Below are 27,272 nucleotides of genomic sequence, written 5' to 3'. Positions count from 1 at the left end.
CAGCCAGTGGCTCCAATTTAATTTTGTTCTTTGAGCAGGGAGATTTTGAACTGGGCATGTACTGAACTAAAGTGAGGCAGTGGAGTTTGATTTCTGAAATGCAAGAGTGTGAAATATTAAAGATATATATGGCGATTGAGAACGTGTAATAATGTTGCTGAGTCTTGAAGATCATAAATAATAAAAAAATTAAATTAATTTTACATACCTGTCAGTGGCCACAAAACTTGCATTCCTCATCTCTTTAGAAAACATCTGTCTTTCCAGTTCATATCTTGGTGCCACTAATGTTGCACTTTCAATGCTAATCTTTTCCTTTAAACTCTGTGCAATAGGAAAAATAGGTGATGTATGGAACTGATATCAGACCATTGAATCAGAATCAGGTTTATTATCACTGACATATGTCATGAAACTTGTTGTTTTGTGGCAGCAGTACAATGCAATACATAAAAATTACCATAAGTTACCAAAAGGATAAATAAATAAATAGCGCAAAAGAGGAATAATGAGGTAGTGTTCATGGGTTCATGGACCGTTCAGAAATCTGATGGCAGAGAGGGAAAAGTTGTTCCTAAAACGTTGAGTGTGGGTCTTCAGGCTCCCGTACCTCCTCCCTGATGGCAGTAACGAGAAGAGGGCATGTCCTCGGTGGCGAGGGTCCTTAATGATGGATGCCACCTTCTTGAGGCACTGTCTCTTGAAGACATCTTCGATGGCAGGGAGGGTTGTGCCCGCGATGGAGCACAACCTTCTTTCGATCCTGCATATTGGAGCCTTCATACCAGGCGGTGATGCAACCAGTCAGAATGCTCTCCATCATACATCTATAGAAATTTGCATGGTTTTTGGTGACATAACAAGTCTCCTCAAACTCCTAATGAAGTAGAGACAAGATAACACAGAAGAATGACACTGCCTATGTAATATTAAAATACTGATTCTTAAGAATAACTTAGTGCCCAGTGAAACCTCAGCACTAAATAGCACATCAAAGAAACACAAGGATTTGGGCAGGATACCAATTTATATTCATATGCCACTAAAGCAAAATCTTTTGATTTAACATTGACAGTGTTTGCATTGAGTCAGTGTTATGCTGAAAATCCTGATGATCTTTCTGTTTGTGAGCCCCTTAAATATGCCCTTCCTTGAGTAGGAACACACTTGACTTCCATGTGGGGCTGATATTTGATTTCCAATAAATGATCCTTTTTATTGGTTCTGTGTACATTGCATTGGATTGCTTTTCTTTTCTAACAATGGAAAATGTCTGATTACATGAAAGCATTTTTAACCTAGATTGCAGAATAATTTGTCCAGATTCTCTGTAAAAGAGCTATTAAATCATATATAGTTACTGTAGTATGGAGCTTTGTTCCTTCTGTTGGAAGTACAATACCAGAAATACTTTCGTTGTATATCGGTAAGAATTAATGGAAGACTGGAAAAATATAAAGAATGAAATTTATGGATTTTGAAGGATGGAATTCACTGAGAAAAGGTCATTACAAGCTTATGATTATGTGTTTTATACATTGATGTATTGAATAAAAGGCAAGTAAATAGATGTTAAATTTATACAGTACATCAGTTAGACAGTAGTTAAGAGCTCTGCTTACAGGGCATCTCATAGGAAAACAAAACAATTAAGATAGAAAGAAAGACTGAAAAAATTGAGTGCATTTCGCTAACAGAGAAGGTTGAAATTTAATGGAAGTTTTCTTTGTTATTGAGAATTTTAATATGTGCATAATTTTGAGAATTAGCTGTCAAATCAGTAACGAGCAATATCGTCTCAATAACATGAAAGAAGTTAGAAGGTATATTGATTTCTTGCAGCATTTAAACTGGGAATAAAAACAAGTGCTTTTGTTTAGGTGAAGTAGGGTAAGAAGGCAGCAAATAATTTCAGTCTAATTAGACGAGAATTTTAACAAAATCTGTAGATATTATATCCATGTAAGGTACTTATAAAACCCTAAGTATGAATTGCATTGCTGTCATTTTTCATTTTAAATTCCACAACTATGGAGATTGGAAAACATACTGACTTGTAAAAGAAGTTAAAGGTATAACTCATTTGCATAGAAGCAGAATAGAATGGGGATGAATATTGTCGTATCTCATAGTGTCATCTATGGGCCAGTTCTGAAACTACAGAAAGACCTAAAAGCATTCAAGTAGTCACCCAACATTATAAAAGCAGGAAAATATTTAAAACGTGATAAGAGAATTAACATTAAAATTCTCGTGGTCTTTTGCTTGGAAGGGTTTCAGGGCAGACAAATATTCATATTTTTTCACTTCACAGAAAATGATTAAATGGAATAAATTACCATCTGACTATAAAAGCTAGACACAACTTTGATTTAAAAAAAATTAAATTCGTATTTGTGAACAGGCAAATTATGTGTTTTTTTAAAATTCATTTTATAAGATCTAGGAGTTGCTGCTAAGGCCAGCCTTTATTACCTATCCCTAATTGCTGTTGGTAATTTGGTAATTTAACCATTGCATCATCACTGTGGAAATTGGAATAAAATACCTGAAGAACTGGAACCAGGGTAGATGTGATGATTCAAATGGTTTTGTCCTGCGCTCTAGTTTCTTAGAATAAACAACAATATCTCACCTATTGCCTTTAACAGACACCCTGAACAAATTGTCAAGTGCCATCCATGGCCATATTTCTTTGTAGCTTGATGCATGTTCCAACAATGCTGACTAACTGATCATTAGCTCTGAATTTAAATGATTTAACCAAAGGGATGGAATTACAGGTAATGTTAATGTTGGATAAATAATTTCATGAGCTGTAATTAGTCTGGGATTGACATTCGTTGGTCTTGAGAGCAGTCCAAATCTTGTCCTCGTTGTGATGGTGTGTAGTTCAGGAAAACTATGAAAAATTAGAGAACTGGAAAAAAGTTATTGTGAAGGAATTGTCTATAGTAGCTTTTTTGTAGGTGAGACTCAACAGCAAACATTCTAAGTTTCATAATAATGTCTTTGCTTTCCATTGAAGTGCATCTATTAGATCCAGTAAGGGATCGAATACTCCTGCACCAGCACTGTTTTGAATTTGAAAGGACGCTTGATTTCCTACATTTCAAAGGAAACTACTTACATCGAGCAAAACTAAACCATCCCTATCAGAACTGTTAGAAAACCTGAAATCTCATGATTACAGTTCACATATCCCTTACTTAAAATACTGTTTACAGATGCATCACAGATTATTTCCAAGATTTCTGCTTTGTCTTAGCCTGATGCAGCCTGTGGGCATTTATTAATCTTCCGTTGCTTTTTGGGACAATCTTTAACTGCATTAGAGAGAAAATGGACTGGATAAAAAAAGTAACAATAAGCAATTATTTTATTTTTATAGTCATTATATTTTAATTGTAGTTGCCAGTTTGTGACTTAATTGTAATGACTTTCTGATACTTTTCAAATAACCACATACTGAGACATGGTGACATTGCACATTGAATCATCAGTGTCCTGTGGCACAGATTAATTCCTGCGATCCCTATAAAAAATGTCTCCAAATCTCAGTTATTTAACAGGATTGAATGTCAAGCATCTCCACATAGGAAATACAATCGAGGGAGAGCTGCCCTGCACTGTTTGAGACATTGATGGGCAACTTTTGTGATGTCTTCAGAATTATTTTGTCAGATGGAGGTGTAATCAATGCAGCCCAACAGAGGAATTCAATAATGTAATGGGAAAGATAATCTGTAGACTGTCTTGATAATACCCTATTGAAGTAAGGTAAATAAGTAAGCAGCTGAGCATCTGTTCATTTGCCAACTTTTTTCATGGGGGGGAAGATGGAAAAACAATTGCATGTACCTCAGTTCTTATGTAGTAGGAAATGTTATGGGAGGCAGATACTCGTTTTTTTTAATAACTGGGATGCCCCTGGGAAGATCTTGGATTAAATCTGTGCACTTTCAAGTAAACTGCAGTTCCGGTGTGGCTTTCAGGTAGCCAATTGGTTACCTGCAACATCAGGACTCAGTAAAGGTTATCAGGGATTTTGAGATTTATTGACCTTCACAGATAAGTGACTAAACCAGGTGAGGAGATGTTTTTTGTGTGCAGTACTTATGCTGAGAATTTATTTTCCAGTTGTTCAGAGTTCCATTGTATTTTTTCTCAAGCTTCCACATATCAGGATTTGATGTTAATTACATTATTAAATTATATCAAAAAATGACTGTTTTACAGGATGTCTGATTAGAATTGCAACAAATATACTCACTTTTAGAGAAAAATTGATTTTTCTGATGCTTACTTCTGCAGTTGAGGAAACCACCATTTGTGTTCAGGTAGAGAGCTGTGTGGAGCAGCCAGCTCTCTCAGTACCTGGAGATCTGGCCGGCTTCTCTGTGTTGATTGACTCTGGAGAAAGTAGGTGCCTGCCATCTGGCACTCTGCAGATCGCAAGACAAAGAGAAAGCATTGTAGATCAGCACCGGTCAAAGCAACTTGAAGGCAATGTTAATACAGGAGTATCTGATTATACAAATGTTCTTCATCTGGGAAACCCTGCAGACATCCTAGCAATTATTGAAGAAAAGGTAAATAATTTTTCATACGCCATCACAATATTTTATTACTGTTTTCTATTCCATATACCACTCTTCTGAAGGATAGCTAGGTGTTTAGCTTCCAAACCACTGCTTTGTTGCACTTGAAACAGCTGGTGCTGATCTGTATGATCTGAGAGAAATTGTGAATGGGAGGTCAGCATCTGTCATCGAATGGTGCAGCAAAGTTGCCTGACTCTTTTTAGGAATCAAATTCTCTTGCAGGATATGTTTTTGTTGGCTTAGGAATTACTAAATTATATAGACTATTTGGGAGAACAATAGGAAAATGAGAATTGATACATGAAATCAGGAGGATTTTTGAGCAGCTGAAAGGTCACATTCTGTTGTTTTTTTTAGGTGGAGGAAACACCAGAGCTGATTGATCTTCCTACTGATGTTGGAGAGCAGCTAGCAGCTACTGAGGGAAACCCTGCCTCCCTATTTCAGGCAGAGCAGATGATAAAGGAGGAAACCGAAGAAATCCAGCAACAGACTCACAAGTTGGAGCATCGATCCAGTGATGAGACTCAAATGTTGGCTGGATTGGACTCTGCAAACAATTTAGTTATCAAAGGAATTAAACAGGAATTGTCAGAGCAAATAGAGGAAGAGCAAGATCAGGAAGAAGAGTCCAATTCAGGACATGTGCAACAGATGGGAAGTGCAGGAAAAATGGCAAATTTTCCAGTCCTGAAATCCGAGGTGAGATGGTGGAGAAAGTTTACAACAATTTATATGCCTTTGTATTAAAATAAATAAATATGTTAAAATAAGTGTATTGGAATGATACCCATGGTAAATTTACTTTGATTACAAATGATGCTGCGTAAATATTTAGAAGCACTAGAAAATGGATGGCAGTATTTACGAATTAATAAAAATATTGCCTGCCTTTTTATCTCCCTTTAAACATACTGAGTCAGTGTAAATAATAAATTTACCTTCAGATTTTGAAAAACACTGGCAAATATAGCAGTAGTTGGTGGGCAGGCATTTTAATGAGGTTAATTGTTAATTATCCAGTTCTAGGGCTTTAATCCAATAACATGAAAATGCTGGAAGTGCTCAGTATGTCAGGGAGAACCTGTGGAAAGAGAGAGAGTGTTCACATTTTAGTTCAGTAAACTTTTATCAGAACAATTTATAGAATTGTCAGTTTTTATTACAGATTTCTGGTAGCTGCAGTATTTTTCTTCTTTAATGATGAAACAACAATTGTTTACATCGAAAATGAAATAATATGACTTGGAGGTGACATGACTGTGCTACTCTTGATGTTCATGCCAGAAGTTATGAGACTTGGAGGAGCAGTCAAACTACTGCAGCCAAAGTCCTCCAATGTTAAAGTTGAGAATACTGAGTTGAGAGTGGGGCATCAATTAACCAAAGCCCAGGATGGGATTGAGGTGCAAAAATAATTTTTCATTACAAAATTTCCCTTAATTCTTTGATGAGAATTTTTTTTCCCAGCGAGTTCATAGCTTACCTTTGAAAATAGCTTCTGAATATTAGAATTTCATTGGTCCATTTTATAATGGTTGATTTCTGTCATTGTAGGCACTTGGAATGGAACATGCTTTGCCAAGGAGCGCCATGCGAAGTAAAAGCACATCTGAGGAAACATCACATCCCTTGCCACGGAGCACCGCACGAAGCAAAAAGTACCTCTGAGGAAATTGGACGTATGTCTCCCAGGAGTATAAACACATTGCAAAAGTTCTTTCTAATGAAGTGAGACAATCTGAAATTGTAGGTCAGTGGAATAGGAAGTGAGTGGGACTCGTTTGTAATGAAAGATGGTTAATGAAACACCAACATAATCTAACACACTTAATAATTTTCCTCATATATAATATTTTAAAATAATAAGATATTTAATAATTTGATAAGATTCTTTAAATTTTCATTTTCCCCTCCCCTTTGTGAATGCTTGTCTCCCTTTAGTATTTTGTGAGCAGTACAGTCAAGTTTGAATCTGTCCCCAACCTATATTCACATTAACATTTCCAAGAGAAATAACTGGACAATGATCAGTAGTAGTAACCTTTGCCGACTACAGTTACTCTCAACCCCACCCAACTCCCAAAGTAGTGCTGTATCTGAATAGACAAGATTCATTCTAGGCATTTGCTTGATATGTTGCAAGTTCACAGCCCAGCCATTTTTTTGTCCCTTTTCTAGTCTCATGTGCCACTCATCCTTAATTCTAGACAATTGTCTATGATTATTCATCTGATTTTTTTTTAATCCTGTCATAAAATAATTTTTTTTCCTCCATGGAAAAGCAATTAGTCATTGCTCAGCATTACTGCCTGACAGTACTGGTGAAATAGCAGAGTGGCACACATAAACCTACAAGTGCAAATTAATGCCCTATATTTCTGAGGCACTGCATGTTGGAAAACTAAACTCGTTCAACCAAAGATCTGCTACAATGGAATATATATTTTGTATTAATTTGAAATGTTTCTTATATTATACTGCCTTAGCTAGAGAATTTTCAGGTGGTGCAAAGACAAATGGTGATAATCTTTTCAGCTGATACTAATTTTATGTGTGATGTTACTAATTGTTCAGTAATAATATTAACATTAATGCCAGATTCCATTTTGCTTTTAACCTTTAGAAGCCACAAAGGAAGAGACTGGATTAGTTTTAAAGGGACAAATCAAGGTACAGCCCACCTGACATTGTTTCAGTCTGCTGTGATTATGTATGTTAATGCATTAGTGAACTTGTCTTGTTGTCATTCACTTAGGTTTATACATATTGTGTCAAGAGAATGTCTTCATTACATAATCCTATAACATTGCTAAACCTTAATGCTATTTCCTTTGTCATTGAGCTTCTATTTTGGTACTCTGCTGGCAAAATATACAACCATATTTCAGATGAATAGTTTTAATTTATTTTAAAAGAAAGTTTAATGTTGAATGGATAAAGGAAACAACCTTTTTAAAGAAAAAGTTAAGAGAAAAGATCATTGGCCACCTTGATATAATATTTAACCTGGAAATTAACTTTTGGCCCATGTCAAAGCTAAAAAGCCTATTTGCAGTTCAATAACATTCACTAATTCTGCCTCTATATCAGCTGATTTACTGCTGAAACCTTCATCCACAAAGTTGTTATTTTAACACTACCATTACTATGCACTCATGGCTAGCCTCTCACGTTCTCATAAACTTGAAATCATCTGAACCTCTGCTGCCTATGACCTAAATACACCATGTCTAATTTGCCCACTACCTCTATGCTTGCTATCCTACATTTTCTTTGGTTAAGCAATGTCTTGACTTTAGGAGTGTTGTCTTTTATTGTACATCTCTACGTAACCTCAGAACTTCTTGCAACATGAGCTATCTGTGTCATCTCTTGCAACTGGAGATATGAAAGACAAAAGATGTCCAAATACTGTTTTGATATATGCTGTGTTTTATACATGCTCAACTCTGACTTTATTTTGCTTTCACCTGCCAAGGCCTTCAGCTGCATTTTGGTGATAGACAATATGAGTTCACCCTTGGCAGTTCCTGTTGTTAGTTATCAATTCCAAGAAAAGCAACGAGCAAAAATTAATCACCTATAGTGGTGGCAAATTACGAGGGAGAATCAGTGAAGTATTTAAGCCTGTGTAATTCATAGCACCCAGTTTGGTGCATAACACAGAAAAGCAGAATTTATTTTTAAATGAGAGAATGGATAGTTCTGATGTTCAAAGGGACATGGGACACAAGTCACTGAAATCCAACAAGCACCTGTAACAAGGAATTAAGAAGGCAGCATGTTAGACTATGTTTTCTTCACCAATGCTCAACAAAACTTGGTCTTTCTCAGGTCTGACTAAAAATCCATTTTTAATCAATTTACATCACAGATTATTGTTGGGCTATTTTACATTGTAATAATATTTTGTAATTGTAATACCTATTTTAAGAGCAATCAAATATGGGAAGGGATAGGAATGAGAAGTTTCTGTGATTTGCACTTAGTAATATGTTGCAATGATGTTAAGAATTGTGTTAACAGTCATTATCTGATTGGCAAGAATGTGTCCTTACGTTTTATAGCTGCAGGAGATGCTTATTCCCAAAGAGGAAGATGGAGCTAGTGAAGCTGCCAGTGTGGATGAGACCAGGGAGGAGGAACCAAATGAAGTTTATATGTCAGAAACTGATAACGAACCACCTGTCAGTGAAAGTGATGATGGATTCAGCATTCACAATGCTCATTTGCAATCATCAGTCCTTGCTGATTCAATACCCAGCAGCCCAGCTTCCTCTCAGTTGTAAGTTTACAGCCTTTTTTGCCAATCCTTGACAGGAGATGAAAGATATTTATGCAGAGTAACATGATCACACTAATATTTGGTTAAGCCCTGCACAATAGAACTTTGGACATCACTATAAGTGGCTTCTATACTTGAGATGGCAATAGGCACTCTTCTATGTGTTGGGGAGTAAGTTGAGTTTACTTATTGCTTTTAATCTCTGAATATATGATTTGGGCAGTTGAATTGTTGTATATCAAGCAGGTGCATTTACTACCACTACTGGGCACCATGAAGAAATCATGTTCCCACTCCTCTCTTAAAAAAATACATTCACCTTCTTACTTTTGTTTCCTCAATGCTTTTACTGTGTTTATTTAATCGTATACAACAGTGAACATCCACAAGAAGGATGCATATAATTATTCAAAGAATTCTAATTTGTTTTTAATTGGTCTCCTAATGACAGCACTGTTTAATACTCTTATATAGTAATAAATCATATTCTAATTAGAGTTTTTGAAGAGCTGCTGTCTGAGAATCAATGATGCAGAGTTATGCATTAGGTTCCACCATGATAGCTAGGGAATTTAATTTCAAGCAATTGCTTAAATTTGCAATGAAAAGTTAACATCAGTAAAAGCAGTCATGATGCTACTGATTGAAAGAATGCATCTGGTTTTTTAGTGTCCTTACAGGAAAGAAATTACCATCATTACCCAGGCTGATGAATATTCAACTCCAGACTTAACGTGGTGGAGTCTTAACCACCCTCTGAAATGGCCTTATGAGGATCTTGGTTCAGGAGCCAATTGGCGATGAACAATAAATGCCAACATGCAGCAATGTTCATCTCCCACGAATGAATAAATAAAGTGTAAATTTGATGACATAAGTAGTTTTGTTGTCTACAGTCACCAAAAAATCTACTGCCTTGTTAAAGAAAACTTCCACTCACAACTATTTCAGGAAAGCATAAATGCAATAAGTTTGAATAGAGTAAATGTACTTCTGCTATTCTGCAGTTGCAGGTAAAAACATAAGAAATAGAAGCAGGAGTGGGACATTCAGCCCCTTGTGCAATCTCCACCATTCAGTGAGATTGTGGCTGATCTTTTACTGCAATCCTTTCCTGCACTAACCCCATATTCCTTCATTTTCATATCTAAAAATCCATGAATATACTCAGTGACTGACTCGTAGCATGGAAACAAGCCTTTCGGCCCAATTTGTCCATGCCAACCAAGATGCTTATCTAAGATAGTCCCATTTACATCTGTTTGGCTCATCATGTAATTTTATCTCTTCCTCTGATACCCAGATTCCTTATACCCAGCACCTGCTGTGTGGAAAAAACTTGCCCTTCAGATCCCCTTTAAATCTTTCCACTCTCGCCTTAAACCTATGCCCTCTCGTTTTAGACTCCCCTTCTCTGGGAAGAGACTGTGATTATCTATCTATGCCCATTCTTGATTTTATAAACCTCTGTAAGGTCATCCCTCAGTCTCCTTCACTCCAGGGAAAACAGTCCCAGCCTATTCAAATCTCTCCTTAGCTCAAGCCCTCCAGTTCAGGAAACATCCTTGTGAATCTTTTCTGCGCCACTCTCTAACTTAATCACATCCTTTCTAAAGCTAGGTGACCAGAACTGCACACAATGCTCCAAGTTTGGTCTAACAAACGTTCTGTACAGCTATAAAATGATGCCCCAACTCCTCTACTCAGTGCCATGGCCAGTGAAGGCAAACATGCCATATGCCTTCTTTACCACACTGACTGTGTTGCTATTAGAGAATCATGGACTGATTAGGGACAGCCAGCATGGCTTTGTGAAGGGAAGATCTTGCCTCACAATCCTGATAGGATTCTTTGAGGAGGTGACCAGGAAGATTGATGAGGGTAGTGCAGTGGTCTACATGGATTTTAGTAAGGTGTTTGATAAGGTTCCACATGGTAGGTCAGAGGCCAAGGGATCCAGGGAGGCTTGGCAGTGTGGATTCAGAATTGGCTTGCCTGTAGGAAGCAGAGAGTTGTGGTGGAGGGAGTGCATTCGGATTGGAGGGCTGTGGCTAGTGGTGTCCCACAGGGATCGGTTCTGGGACCTCTACTTTTTTGTGATATTTATTAATGACTTAGATGATGGGGTGGAAGGGTGAGTTAGCAAGTTTGCAGATGACACAAAGATTGGTGGTGTTGTGGATAGTGTGGAGGGCTGTCGAAGCTTACAGAGTGATATTGATAGGATGCAGAGCTGGGCTGAGAAGTGGCAGATGGAGTTTAATCCAGAGAAGTGAGGTAGTACACTTTGGAAGGACAAACTCCAAGGCAGAGTACAAGGTAAATGGCAGGATTCTGGGCAGCGTAGAGGAGCAGAGGGATCTGGGGGTTCATATCCACAGATCACTGAAAGTCACCTCACAGGTAGATAGGGTAGTTAAGAAAGTGTATGGGATTTTAGCTTTCATAAGTCGTGGGATCGAGTTTAAGAGCCGCGAAGTAATAATGCAGCTTTACAAAACTCTGGTTAGACCACACTTAGAGTACTGTGTCCAGTTCTGGTTGGCTCGTTGTAGGAAGGATGTGGAGGCATTGGAAAGGGTGCAGAGGAGATTTACCAGGATGCTGCCTGGATTAGAGAGTATGGATAATGAGGAGAGACTAAAGGAGCTAGGGCTGTTCTCATTGGAGAGAAGGAGGATGAGGGGAGACATGATAGAGGTATACAAGATATTAAGAGGAATAGATAAAGTGGACAGCAAGCACCTCTTTCCCAGGGCACCAATGCTCAATAAAAGAGGACATGGCTTTAAGGTAATGGGTGGGGAGTTCAAGGGAGATATCAGAGGGAGATTTTTCACCCAGAGAGTGGTTGTTGCATGAAATGTGCTGCCTGGGGTGGTGGTGGAGGCTGATATGTTGGTCAAGTTCAAGAGATTGTTAAATAAGCATATGGAGGAATTTAAGAAAGAGGGATATGTGGGAAGATGGGGTTAGGTAGTCTTAGGTGTGGTTTGAAGGGTGGCACAACATGGTGGGCCGAAGGCCCTGTATTGTGCTATACTGTTCTATGGTTCTATGGTTTCAGGGAACTATGTACTTGTACCCACAAGTCTGTCTGTTCAACAACACTCCCCAGGGCCCTGCCTGTCACTGTATATGTCCTGCCTGGTTTAACTTCCCAAAATGCATCACTTCACACTTGTCTGAGTTAAATTCCAAAGACTCACTAACCCCTGGGTGAAATTATTTCTCATCTCTGTTTTGAATGGTAGACTCCTTATTTTGAGAATCTTACCCTGATTCTGGATACCACAGCCAAGGGAAATGTCATCCCTGCATTTACCTTTTCAAGCTCCAGAAGAAATTTGTATTTTTCATTGTGATGAACTTCTACTCTTCTAAACTTGAGATGATAGGCCCAATCTGCTTAACCTCGGTGTACACAACACACCTGGCATCCCAGGAATCGATCTGGTGAATCTTATTGTAGTTCTCTTGCAAGTATATCCTTCCTTGGGTAGGAAGACCAACCCAGTGCGCAATACTTCAGATGCAGTCTCAGCAGGCCCCTATATAATTCAAGCGAGACATTTCTACTGTTGCAGTCAAGTCCTCTCATGTAAAAAGCCAACATACCATTTTCCTTCCTAATTGCTTGCTCTATTTGCATGCTAACTGTCAGTAATCTATGTTCGAGAACATCCAGGTCCCTCTGAACACCAACACTTTCAAGCTCTCACCATCTTGAAAAATTTTAGCAAAGTGTATGACCTCACATTTTTCCACATTATATGCCGTCTTTTCTTTTCCCATTCACCTAATCTGTCTACATCTCCCTAAAACCCTTCCGCATTTTTCTTAGCCCACATTGCCACCCAGCTTTGTATCATCAGCAAACTTGGAAATATAGCACTTGATTCTCTGTACCAAATCATTGATATAGATTATGAATAGCTGGGACTCCAGCTTGATCCAGTGGGTAGTCCAGTGGTTGCAACTTCCAAACCCAAAAATAATCCTTTTATTTCAACTGCTTTCTGTCTGATGACCATCCTTGATTCAGGACAGTATATTACCCCAGTACAATGTCCTCTGAATTTGTTTAATAATCCTTTGTGTGACTTTCACTTTTTCTGAAAGTCAAAAGGCACCACATCAATTAGTTTATTTTAATATGTCTAGTTACAAATTGAAAACACTTGACTAGATTTGTCTGACCTAGTTTCCCTTTCATAAATCTATGTCGACTCTGCCCAGTCTTATTATGTACTAAATGTTCTGTTACCACTTCCTTAGTAATAGATTCCACAATTTTCCTAATATTGACGTCAGGCTAACAGTTCCTGTTTTCCCTCTCCCTCCTTTAATAGTGGGGATGCATTATTACCTTGCAATCTATGGAGAAACATGTTAGAATCAATAGAATTTTGGTTTCCACTATTTCCAAAGCTGCCTCCTTCAAACTCTAGGATGCAGATCATCTAGGATGTGGATTAATTGCCTTTTGATCTCATTAATTTCTCCAATGCAGATTTTGTTTTTTGTATCAATTTCTCAATTTCTTTGAGCTCATTCACACTGTAGTTCTTCACTATTTCTGGAGATTTTCTGTGGCTTAGGCTGCCATAAAAAATAATATGTGTCTTATTTGCATTATTACTGTCTAATTTCATTTACCTTGCTTACCATCTCTAGCTCAGTTTGTAGTGAAGACCAGGAAGCCATTCAAGCTCAAAAAATTTGGAAGAAGGCTATTATGCTGGTGTGGAGAGCAGCTGCTAATCACAGGTTAGTGACATTCTGCAAAGCTATCATTGTTTGAAGGGAACATTTACAAGCAATAACACCAAAGGTGCAATTAAAATATGAAGGTTAAGAACAGGATGGCTGTACACTTATGCAGTGTCTTTAATGGAGGAAATGGCAATAGTTTGGTAATATATTTTCATGATTAATCAGTAGGGATGATGGAGGCAGCACAGCAGTGCATTAGTGGGTGATATTCTGAGCACATTGGAGAAAGAGCCACACTGCTGCGTGAACTCTGAAGACAATAAGTTGGAGAATTCCTGTAAACAGATTTGTCCTGCTTTTTGTAATGATGACAAACTGTTGATTAAATGCCAATTTTGTTGCTGTACCAGAACAGCTTGGTCAGAGCTAAGTCTCATCCTGGAACACTTGTTCGTCATTACAACTGGGATAATGTCAGGGTTGATTGCCTTTCCTGTTTCTAGTCCACTCCGCCTTTAATTGATAACATATAAAGTGAACTTAATTAATTGGCTGAAGGTTGGTTTCCGTAGTAGTGAACCCTCAAGAGGAGGTAGATCGATTTCCAACTTCTCAATAAAGATGGTTGCAAATCCTTCAACCACTGATGTACTGGACTCTGCCATAAATAAAGTGATGGTGTTGAAGTTGCATGGATAATTATTCAATTATCCATCACTATCGTTGATTGGATATGGTAGGAAGCTAGCTCTTCTGTTCAATTGGCTGTGAGATTGTTTGGCTCTGATTTTAGCATGTTTTTACTGGTTAACATGCATGTATTTATATGTAGTAGTTTCACTGAGTTGGCAACTTTGAGTGTCTGATGCTTATTTAGGCATGTTTTTCCACAGTCCTTGAACCAGTGTTGTTAGAGAGGATATACCGGGTCATAAGTTTATAACATGGTGGAATACAATCTGCTGCTATTACTGATGAGCAGTTTTTGAGTTGCTGGATCTGTTCTGAACCTATCTTATATTTAGTGTGGTAGATGGTATCCTTTGGTACCTTGAGGACTCTACTGGTCACTCCTTCCCAAAGTGGCATGATTTTGAGTTAGCTCTGCATGCCCGTATACTTAATAGATGACCACTGATCACAGAATAAAGTTGATGTTGTACAACCTATTGTTTCAAAAATTGTTCTTCCTTTTTCAGATATGCCAATGTATTCCTTCAGCCAGTAACGGATGATATTGCCCCAGGATATCATAGCATTGTACACAGGTCAGCTTTTTGAATAAGTAAACCAAATTCATAATGGTTCTGCAGGTTTTCATGAAGGGAATCTTGCCATTAGAGCTCCCTATAAAATACAAAGAATTATTTGTTGAACTTGACTAAATTGACATTTAATATTTTTGTGTGGAATTAGTGTTTACGATGCTGCAGGAATAACTGAGACTCTAAGTGCTTTGCTGCAAAAATATTTGAATTCTCCTGAATTATTTATATGTCTACTGATGATGAAACCTTTTATGTTGAAAATCAGTAGCTTTATTAATCATCTTCCTTTTCAAAGATCTACTCAAAAGTACACTTATCTGTGAAAGGAATCTGCATGGCAGTGTTAACAATAAAATGTAGATTGTGATTAAAAATCTCTCTAAAATTGCTCTAATATGAACTTATTTTGCAGAAAATTATTTCAATCTTATTAGCAATTTTATTTCAATGTAAAATAATTATCAACATTTTTATGAAAGGTAATGGTTTTGTTATTACCCTTAATTTATTTGATAAAATATACAATCTCAAGTTTAGCGTAATTTGTCTATATTATAGTGACATCAGAAAAATAAGTGCATATGTATCAGTTCTCTGTAAAATTTATGTTGTGCAGTTTTAATTATGCCAATGTTAGGAATCATAATTTTAAGGTACAATATTTTAGTAATTTTGAGTTTTGAGATGTGTGTTCATTTGCAAAACCCTGCCTTGTGGACTTTGCATTCTTAGCTGTTCTGCACTGGGAAGCACTGAAGGAAAGCTTAGATCTTTGAATGAGTGAGCAAGTGATATGATCAAGGAACTTTGCAAAATCTAATCTGATTTCAAAAATGTGATGAATTAGTCTGTGAAGATGCAGTTTGTTGCATCAATTAAATATGCTGTGATTTTAATTGCATAGTTACCACAAAAGGAATAATGAGTGCCAGATACAGATAGCAATCTCATTGGCTTTGTGTTGTTCAGTTTAAGCCTCGTATTCTGAAAATCATAAACTTGGTCAGCATTCATTAAGATAAAAGCAGATATTCTAACTTTTTATGTAAAGATATCATCAATTATGAGTGCTGGTTGGGAGACAGAATGGAATCTCCTGTATTAGCTATCTTTTTAAGATTAGTTTGTTTGAACAAAGATTGCCCCAATCATGATCTAACAGATCCCTTGTAAAATTAACCTTTCTAGCCTCTTCCCAATTATACATGTAACCCAATTTGTAGTTGTAAACTCTAATAATCCAATGGAAAGGTTTTCGCCGCTTCAAATTAATAATGCTTCATCTGACTCTTAAAGCCTTAATGTCAGCAATGGTATTTAAAACAAAGTGCGGCAAGTATTCCATTTGGCACCATTTGCTTCCTTCACCTCAAACCTAAAGGTAAAATAACTCAAGGATAACTAATTGGATTTGCCTCTTAACCCTACATTAGCTGATGTCAGTAACTAAAATACTGTGCACTGAATTGACATGATGTGATCTAGGATGCCATTTATGTACAAGTATATTCTGGGAGGGGGGGATGCAGTTACTAAGGAGGCTATTGCAAGAGAAGGCAGATTTTAGCCAGCAGCCATTTTTATGTTCCTGAACTTCTCAAATACTTTTAAATAAGTATTTTTTGATATCTATATGTATTACTGAGCTATCCATTACAGTGATCATCAGTCCAGGAAGTGAAGATATATAAAAGGTAAATGGTGTAGAAATTTTGAAATATTCTTGTGTTTTCATTTTGGCTTTGTATCACTATGATCATGTGTAGTATAAAGATAAAACCAAGGTGGGATTCCAGTAGATGAAATGATTGACCCCTTTGCTTGACAATGGTGCATCAGGATGAACTGAATATACAGTAGGGTGTCAATCTATTTATAATCTAGAATCATGGATATGTAATGTAAGATGCAGCTTAAAATTGGAGCTGTGGAAAGTAATCTCCATACCCCTGGTGAACTATAATGTTAATATAATTATTAGAAAATTATCATCTTTTATGTACAGTGAAGGTTTGTTAATTGTGGTGGTCAGAAACTGATTAAGTGCTATATTACCAGGAAATCTTTACATGGGTAAGTGGCAAAGCTAGAAAAGTTGTTTGTACTGACTATTGTGTTTCATGTCATTTTTTTATAGACCAATGGATTTGTCTACAATAAAGAAAAATATAGAGACTGGGTTTAATTCGCACAACAGCAGAATTTCAGCGGGATATAATGCTGATGTTCCAAAACGCAGTGATGTATAATAGCTCTGATCATGATGTGTATCACATGGCATTAGAAATGCAACGAGATGTCTTAGAACAAATTCAGGTAGAGCACTCACAACTTTTAATATTTCAGATAAATGTAAATAATCAGAATATGCAAGTTAGTCCAGACCAATCTTTGTCTAAAATCAAACTCATTTTAATCCTAAAAAATGTGAAGCAATGTATTTTGGAAGGACCGAAAAGGCTAAGATATACAAAATGAATGATAGGACCCCAGGAAGTACTGGGGAATAGAGAGAACTCAATGTACATGTCCAAGGATCCCTGAAGGCAGCACTGCCAGAAGATAAGGTGGTTCGTATACTTGTCTTCATTAGTTTGGACACAATATAAGAGCAAGAATGTTATGGTACCAAAATATAAAATATTAATTAGGCCCCAGCTGGAGTAAAGTACACAATTCTAGTCTCTACACTACAGGGAAGATGTGATTACAGTGGAGAGCATGCATAGAAGATTCACTGGGATGTTGTCTGGGATGGAGCATTTCACCTACAGGGAGAGGTTGGATAGGCTGGGATTGTTTTCTTTGTAGTGGAGAAGACTGAGGGGGAATCTGGTTGCTGTATACAAAAGAATGGGGGGCATAGATGAGGTAAATAGTAAGAAACTTTTCCCTTTAGCAGAGGTGTTTATAACCAGAGGCCCTGGGTTTAACATAATGAACGTAGAGGGCATTAGCGGAAAAATATTTTCACCTGAGCGTAGTCGAAATATGGAAAGGAGCCTGATGGGTGGTGGACATGGGTACTCCTGCAAGATTTAAAAAGTATTTAGATGAGCTTGAAAACTTGAATTGCCACGGCATTGAAAGTTACGGGCTAAGTGCCAGAAAATGGTTTTGGGATAGGAGTTTGATGGCTGGCACAGACATGATGGGCTGAAGCAACTCTATAACAGAAATCTGTTCTTTAAGTGTGATTGCAGCAGGGTTTTGTCAACCTTATAATCAGCAGGACTATTGTAGTCACCTGGGAATACCTGTTATGGCCAGTACAATAGCCACTAAGCAGAATTTCCTAACTGGAAATACATTGGAGAATAATTTCCTTTATGATTTGTAAGCAAAAAATGAGTAAGAGATATCAGTGTGGTGGTAATTTAGTCAATTTATGCAGAGGTAATTTAACATTTTTGTTTGTTTACCAATCATAAATAACATAAAGTAAAGCAAGCAACATGCCTTTTGATCAACTTGCATATTTCCTTGGTCACTGAATGGTTTCTTTGATAAATAAATATGCATATGTTAAATATATTTACCTGATTTGTTAGTATAAGTCTGACATTTTCTATAAAAATTAATACAGGTCATGAAATCAGTATTGTACCTACATCTGTGTCTCGTCAGTAATTTCTGTTCAGTAGTACTTATGTATACAAGTCAATGTTTTGTTTGCTGTTTTAGTTCAGTACAGTGAATCTGATAAGTCAGAGTCACTCCAAAATCTATTTAAGTATCCCTGAAACAATTTAGTCTGCTTCTATTTTGGTCACCACATAATATTTGATCTTATTGATTTCAGTTGAAATATATTTGTTTATCCAATTTCATAACTATCAATCGAAATCCTTTTTTACAATCTGTAATCTCCAGTTCTATATGAATATCTAAGTGGCAAATTTATCCTTCTTGCAAATAATCCCTTTCTGTTTGATTGTGAACATAGAAAAACAGTAACATCTGAATGTCCTTAATCCTCTACAATTTAGGAAAATGGTCTAACATGATAAGAGAAATACAGTATAAGCTTAATAAACCACTGGTAATATTGCTCTTCTTTAGCTTTATGTCTGGCTTCATCTTCCTCTGATTTTTTTTTCCCTTCAGCAATTCTTAGCCACTCAATTAATAATGCAGACCTCAGAATCTGGAATCAGTGCTAAGAGCCTGCGTGGGCGTGAATCAACACGAAAGCAGGATGCTGCAGAGAAGGTCAGTCAGAAGCATTAATGGAGAGCCAGAGCCATCACTACTATTGTGTTGAACCATGAAACCTGCACTGATGTTTTTTTAAAAAACTGCAAACTATTAAATAGCAGACATTGCAGGAAACTAATTATTTAGATTTGATCTGAATTAGGAAATCCTTTGACATCAGTTGTTAGCTGTATACTGATCAACTTGTAAGGGTAATCCTGGTTTGGAATTGAAGCTTGGCTTTATTCTTTCCTTCATATATGTGGGAGGGAAGGAGAAATCACGTGTAATTTATTGTTTCAGTGAATTATTTTACAGTTACCCAACACTATTTTGACATTGGGCATTCCCAATCAAATGTGTCCTCTAACATTTTGTGACGACTTGTTCCCAAATTTTGCATTCCTGTGTAGCTTACAAAGTACTCTGACACTTAGAGCTATAGCAGAAGCCATGAAATGACATCTGGAGATATTATATCATAGAAAACTTGGATATTGCATGTTCTCAAATCCTAATTTTCAATGCTGCTGAACAATGGCAATAAAGTGGTTGTAGATCTCTGAGATCACAGATGAGGAACAAATGAAATAATTCTTTATAAATTGTGTAATGTGACAAGCTGTTCAATGGACACTGGGTAAATAGAGCAAACATAACTTGTAATTTGATTCATTCAGTGTAAGTTCATATTTTAACCTAAAACTTGGCAACAGTTCCTGCGAAATTCCTGTCTTCCAATGTTAATTAATTTCACCTGTTTTCAGCTGTTAAGATATGGTACCAAGTATAAAACTAATATTCCTATTAAAAGTCCTTAATTATTAAGAACAGCTTTATATCCATAATAATGTAATGCTAAAGGAAATATTTAAAATTGCTTTAACAGTGTTATTTCTGCTTAACAGTTTTACTTCTGCTTGCCCTCTTGTCACTTTTTTTGCTCTCATTTCTCTTGTTTCTATCTCACCATGTGTTTACTTTCCCCTAAAGACATGGGTTAAACATGCTAACTCCAATGTAAATTTGGAGAAAAATTTACATGGTTTTCAGCAGCTGAGTATTGCTTTTTAAGGGTAAATCCCCAGAAACTGAAAGTCCCAAAAATGTTAAATTGACCTCATTGTTTCTGTCTAGGTAAATCTTTGGGGTAATTTCAGAAATTATAATGAAGAAGAGAAGTATTGCAGGAGTGTGTTTGGTGACAGTTCAATAATGATCAGCAGTCTTCAAATGAATAAATTTATATTATGTCACTTGCAATATTCATATGTTTTTATTAAGCAGTGACATGACTCCCAGTGGGATTGATAATATTATTCCCCCAAACCATTGTCTATCAAACATATGCTGTTAATAACATTAAAATGTGCTTGTAATTTAATTAAAAAGTAACAGCTTTATTTAATATTATGCAGCATGATGTTCCAATCAAAATGAATGTTGCAATGTTCCAATCTAAATACCATCCACTTCCATACTTAATGTGGTGGAAGCCTAATATAATTGAAGGCTACAATGAAAGTGCCACAGGAATTACATATCTAATTTTGATTTGCAATTTGTAGGCATAGGTACCTTCAATATTCTTAGCTTCTTCATACCATAGTCCAAAACCAATCATGCCAATAGAAAAATTCTAGAATCCTAGCCAGAGGTATAATCATAGACAACAAATATTATTGTAATATTAACAACTAATATTGTAATGTATAAAATTAGCAGCTTAACTCCCACTTAACACGATTTTTAGATGTGCTTGGAATGCCCTATCTTTTATTAGTAATGGCCTGAATTTTCCAATTCATGCTGTAACCCAGAGATAAACCATTCAAATAAATGGGTTACTGATCACAATAAAATTGCATTGAATAGAAATGCAGGTTGACGGCTCCAAGAGAGAGTGTAGCTGGTTTGCTTTCGTGTTTGCTCAGGTTGAATCTGATGTGGTGTTTTTTTTCTTGTTTGTCCTTTAACAGGACAGTGTCCCAATGGGCTCTCCTGCCTTCCTTCTCTCTCTCTTTGTAAGTATTCAATGCAGTGTACAGATAATAACTCACTTTCAGGAGGTGTCAGAATCTGAAGTGAATGCTTTGCCCTGTGTATTAACCCAGACTATTAAGATCAATCAGTGATAAATAGTATACTTCTTAGCTGGTTTAAGTCTTGACTGTTTTTCTGTCAAAGTTTGTTTTGATGAGATTGTTCCAATTTATTTCATTAGGTTCAATAATATCTGATATTTCATCATTCCGTAAATGCCATATTGATCAACAACTCCAACTGCTTTATGACTGCTGTGAAGTCAGTGCCATTTCATAGTTGGTTGAGCCAATGAGCTGATGATCAGTTAGGTTCTGCTTGGAAGAAGACTTTTCAATTCAAATATGGAAACAAACAACTAAAGAGAAACTTCAACCAGTTCAACATTGTTTTTAATGTATAAAAAGTTGGGGAATAGGTATTCATAATCCTATCTGCCAAGATTTCAAGAAGTTAAAGACATGTAAGCCAATAGGCCAATGGGAAGAAAGTTTGTAGATCTAGTAAAGGAAAGTTTAAGACATTTACGCGTTTTGTTGCTAGAATTGCACTTGATCTAAATGCTCATGATCCAGCAATTGGGAGCAGCCACATGCAGCCTCTGTCCACTGTGATAGGGTTCTACGCCACAACAGGTAGGTGATGTTTCATAGTTGTGAATGCTGTTTGGTTAATTCTGAACAGCCTTTCTACAGGTCCCAGTTTCCACTTGAGTGAACTGACAAGACTTATTAACACTTACAATTAATGTAGTCAGTGTTTCATACCACATCCTGCTGTCTTACGGAAAAGCCGAGCATTCTACAGAGCATCCAATTGAATATTTATGGGGGTTTCTGGATGGAATATCACTCCAGAACCTTTTCTTTTGCATCATGTTTTGGGGATTTCTATAACGTATTAAAATATTACAGTTTTGGAAGCTGCTTTTGGAGCACAGTATAGTCTCAAATGTAGCCGTATTGCACAGAAGTTCCAACAGGAGGGAGCAATCTATTCATGTCACCAGTGGGTTATATCCACAATGCATCTCTTTGTCAAACAGATCCTCTATCTTTATTATGGTTATTGTGCCGTTCCATCTTTTTCTAAAAAAGACTTAAATTTGATAGTGTTCTCTGGTTTAGTTGGGCTATTTCAGTGCATTAGTCAATTGGTGAATTCATGAAAACGGATTTTGTTGAAGTAAGAGGCAACAGAACATATTACTGAAGGGACATGGGCACTAAAGTTCACAAAAATGCAGAAATAAATATCTCTGCCAGTTAATCTGAAAATGCATCTTATTCCTCTTCACCTTATATTATGCCATTAATTTAAATACCTAGATCTATATTAGGCTGTAATTTGAATGAGCAAAAAAAAATCAATTGTGATAACTGGCTGTGTTTCTGTTCCTCTAAGTCTTTAAGATTTGGTTATAGGTACAGCTCTAATTTTGTATTGTATTTATATGGGATTAGTAATTCACTCCTAATTGCCATGGGATAAACTTTTAAATTAGTGATTCCATTGTTACATCTGAATAGGTGGTTCTTAAGTGATTCTGGTTGTAGGTAGTTTTATGCTTTTGAATACATCATGTTAGCTCATTATTTTAAGCAGGTACTGAATTACTTTGTTACATATTTCCAAACAAATAGAATTTTGTAGAATATAATAACTACCTTGTCATATACTACACCGTCTCCAGTTCTCTACAACATGCCACTTCCCATTGTATCACGTTTACAAATATTGCCATGTAAATACAAACACATCGCAATGAACTGAAATCTGCCATTTAAGCTAGTCATTCATATACATCAAAAATATGAAAAGTCATCTCCTAAAACAGTATTCCCACGTTGTGTTGGTTTGAAGACAGACCTCACTAAATCTTCATGTGGGCTCATTTTAGGCATTAAGGACTTTTTGAATGTGCCATCCATGCATATTGAGTTTTTCCTGTGGATGAAATGACTATTGATACCAGTTTTGTACGTGAATAACAGATATTGAGGAGATACCAGAAAGCAGTTAATTCCCATTTGAAGCTGATCTTGTAGGAAGCGGAAATTTTTTTGAACGATGGAAAACTTGTAATCAGAGTTTTAGGAGATGATATTGATTAAACTGAATAAATATTGCATCAAAGTGCCTTTTATAGGGAAACACTTTGAATGGAGTATATTTTGGTGGGGAAAGATGGAATGAAATGAAAGGTAATATTCAGGTTTGATTTAATTTTATATCTGTAATTTCAGTAAGAATGTGTTCCTTAAAGATCGCTCCCTGCTGCATTATGTTCTGAGTTGGGCCTAGCTGGTGATATGTTGATCTTGTAAATGTTTGTATGAAGTTTGTTTGTCCATTATTTTGTGGGAGATACTTTCAAAACAAGTTACTTTCATCACTCTTTAAGGATTTGGATCATATATATCGTGTGGCCATATATATTACAAGGTTAAAGTGAAATAATGTCATGCTGCACATGAAGGTGATTTTACACCTGTGAATTAAGTCACCAAGAATGTTTAGGGATTGCTTAATATGTTGGGGAATATGTTCTGATGCAGAATATAAATTTTATTGCCACACTTCTAAAGAGCTAACAATATTTCCTAGTAATATCTTTAAATTATTTCCCATGTTGTGGGCCCCAGGAAGACATCTGAATTTATAGATGTCACTGATTCAACATGCAAACAAATGATTTCTTAATAATTCATACAAATTGCAAATATCATTAGATTTAGTATCCCCATTTCTTTATTGGGCTCTAGCTATCTTAAAATCCAAGTATGAATAAGCTTGTCCTATATTATCTTCCATTTATAAATACAATAAACTGGCTTCAGCAGTAAATTGTATTCCTAAAATTTTCAGTTATTCTCCATAATTATCCACATTTTCCAAATGCATTTGTATCTTGTACTTCAATTCCATACAACCAACCCATCTTTGCAGATATATACAAAAATCCTTGGTTAAAGGCTTTAATGGAATGGGTTACTAAATTAGTCACCCACATTAAGATAATTACTGCTTCAAGCAATAGGTACAATTACATACTTATACTTTCTAAATTTAAATTTTAAGAGATGAAAAGCTTTTATATAAAAATTGCATTCCAGAATAATGTCTATTAAATGGATAGACACTCCTCCAGCATTTAGTTCCAAGCACTAATTCATGTTTATCATTTCGTCTATACAGAAGATTCTAAGTGGGTATTTTCTTCTTACCCAATTGCAACAATTAACAACTTTGGAGAGGTCGTTAGCAGATGATGATGTCACTATACTGGCTGAAATACATGGAAATCTGGGAGTTTTGTGTGTTCTGAATATACTTTTATTTCAGCAACTGCATGTTAATTAAACACACAGAAACTTCTGTTTAAATCAATCACTGGTTTAAAAAAATGTTTTTTTAAATTTATTTGAAACTCATTTTTAAAAGCTGCCCTGTGTTGACATTTCTAGTTTCCCCATGTATTTCAGCCAGCAACAGCAAGCGCTGTGACATCATCTGATGACAAAATACTGTTAACGATCTCCGCAAAGCAGTTATTTGCTGCTACCAGGTGAGTGGAATGCATTGTTTGAATTTCTTTGATCAAATGAAGAAGGTGCTGGCCTTCAGAAATTACAGGAGTATTTCATCCATTAAGGTTCTTGTTCTTTTATGGAATATAGCATTTTCAAGCAGATACTCAATTAATTTTGCTTCTGGAGCTGTTAGTAACCTGGCATCAATCAAGATTCTCTGTCTTATATTAATTAAGTATGGTGTTCTATAAAGCCCTTGCCCTTGTATTTTGGATGGAGTTTTGTTCCTATTCATTGTTTTAGTTTAATTTATAAATAAAGCCTTCCTTTTTTTGAGTGCTAAATATTGCAAAAGGAAACAATGCAAGCCATTTGTAGCCAAATAGTTTGTGCTTCTCAGTTTTTTTTCCTCTAGTGCATGTGCAATCTCCCTCATAAAATGAGATACTTTGAAAGTTAACAAAGAAAACACCTGCAGCTGTAAATATTTAATGCCTCCCCAATAGGCAGTGAAAAAGAGTAATTGTTTTTTCCATTAGGATGGTGGTACAAGAGGACGTCGCTGTGCAATTGAAGCAGATATGAAAATGAAGAAGTGACTATCTCCAATAGGACCTGATGATGTGAAATGTGCAGCACTCTATAAAGATCAATGAAGCTGTATTATCTTCATCTGTATTGATGGGAATGAATTCTATTGTACAGCCTTATTTCTAGTGTACAGTTTTTGTTCTGAGAACAATGTATGTGCTGAATAAAATTATTCAAACAGCCTGAAAGGCTTCATGGATTTTGAAACTTTATATAACAAATGAAGTAATGTTAATAACTATAGGAAATAGAACAACTATCACTTAAGTTAATTAGCTTTAGTAAGTATACAAGAATTTCCATTCATGTAGAAAGTAGGGCATTGCCTTTGTGCATTGCTTAAGCTTTTAAATGAAGTAAATGTTGAATATCCAACATAGGTTTTGAAACACAAGTTCCTTTGTTGAATTGCCTCTGTAATAGTCTTATTTTTGGGTAAGTATCTTCTATCATGAGAGTACATTGTTTTTATAAAATTGCAAATTTCTCTTCTAAGCTTGCTACAAGAGGAACAATTACAGGATAAGTAATAAATTATTAGTAAGGTTTCATAGCAGGCCTTCAGTACAGCTAGAATTTGAATATGTATAATAACTGAGTTTTATAATCTATTTAGGATGATGTTAGATTAAGCTGCAGCCTCTCTGGTTATAATGTTCAGCCTAAACTGTGAGGTTGTGGTACACTCTTAATAGATTCCATTTAATATTGTTGATAATATTAGAAGATGTGATTGTTGTATCAAATGGTGCAGCGAAACACATTTCCGAAATTGGGTTCAAAGCACATTGTTGGAGGACGTTTCAAGGAAGGTATATTCTGCTGTGGCCATATTATGATGGGTTAAAGATTTTGATGCTTGCACTGTATGCCAAAACTGGGTAAATGTTTCATTACTCAGTTTCTGTGTCACTCATCTCAATGAACACAACATCCAAAAGATAAACTTCTAGCAAAATTTGAGTTCTCTTCCCCAGGTATGTTATTTTCATTGTGTGTATATAATTTGTATGTGCATGATAACATATCACTGTCATACATGGCAGTTAATTTTACTTATTTCTTATAGTTTAATTATTGGCAATTGGTATGCACTTGTTACATTGAATTCTTTTTTGTCTGAATTCCATACCATTTTCATATAATTCACATGAATGGTGTCACGGTTAGCATAACACTATTACAGTGCCAGCGACCTGGGTTCAATTCCCGCTGCTCTCTGTAAGGAGTTTGTACGTTCTCCTCGTGTCTGTGTGGGTTTCCTCCGGGTGCTGCAGTTTCCTCCCATATTCCAAAGACGGACAGGTGAGGAGCTGTGGGCATGCTATGTTGGCGCCAGAAGAGGCAACACTTGCGGGCTGCCCCCAGAACATTCTCAGTAACGCAAAAAGATGCATTTCACTGTGTTTCGATGTACATGTGACTAATCAATAAATATCTTAAAAAAATCTAAAGGAAATTTTGAACTGGTCTGAACATTCCTCCCCATATCTTTGAAGTAATTTAAATAAATAAATGATTAAGTAAATAATTGATGTAGAATCTAAAGGCTAGTAGCCCACTGGTTTCCAAGCAACACGTTTCATCACATTGATATGTAACATCCCAGAAATCCAAATAAAGCTGAAGAAGGAAATACTTTGCATTTGCAAATATTTGAATTTGTTTTTCTTATGTAAATGGAAAATTTAGATGGTAAATATGCTAGGTTACTATATCTGTATTCAGCATTTTTATCTGAAACCTTAAACTAATTATATTTATCCCTTAAATAATATTGTAACTAAATTAAATATAATTGTGATCTAACTGTTGTTGTGTTATGGTAACTGGTGGTTGAGCATTTAACAGGACTGTAGACATTCTATATTCCATGCCATCCCCTATCCCCAGATTGTTTTAGGAATGGTGTTGCACAGTTTGCACACTGAGGCTTGACTTCCTTTGAACAACAATTAATACCTTATTCTATCTAGTTAGAAAGTTTATGTCCAATCATTGCTAGGGTCATGGTTCACCTCCAAGTAGCACT

General features: G+C 36.1%; 1 protein-coding gene across 1 annotated transcript in view; it reads left to right on the top strand.

Moving 5' to 3' along the window:
- The window catches only part of brd8a (bromodomain containing 8a), a 53,844-nt gene extending 27,126 nt beyond the window's left edge, over positions 1-26,718 (top strand). Inside the window, 13 exon segments of the mRNA XM_052021266.1 lie at positions 4,315-4,592; positions 4,962-5,314; positions 6,162-6,286; positions 7,231-7,277; positions 8,675-8,892; positions 13,570-13,662; positions 14,808-14,876; positions 17,014-17,053; positions 17,055-17,192; positions 18,984-19,088; positions 21,053-21,097; positions 24,602-24,684; positions 25,189-26,718. Of these exon segments, the coding sequence (XP_051877226.1) occupies positions 4,315-4,592; positions 4,962-5,314; positions 6,162-6,286; positions 7,231-7,277; positions 8,675-8,892; positions 13,570-13,662; positions 14,808-14,876; positions 17,014-17,053; positions 17,055-17,192; positions 18,984-19,088; positions 21,053-21,097; positions 24,602-24,684; positions 25,189-25,234 (1,640 nt within the window). The 3' untranslated portion in view covers positions 25,235-26,718.
- Positions 26,719-27,272: the final 554 nt, after the last annotated feature.

The sequence above is a fragment of the Pristis pectinata genome, chromosome 8 (assembly GCF_009764475.1).
Source record: "Pristis pectinata isolate sPriPec2 chromosome 8, sPriPec2.1.pri, whole genome shotgun sequence".
NCBI classification, from domain to species: domain Eukaryota; kingdom Metazoa; phylum Chordata; class Chondrichthyes; order Rhinopristiformes; family Pristidae; genus Pristis; species Pristis pectinata.
This window is presented reverse-complemented; position numbering and strand designations above follow the sequence as displayed.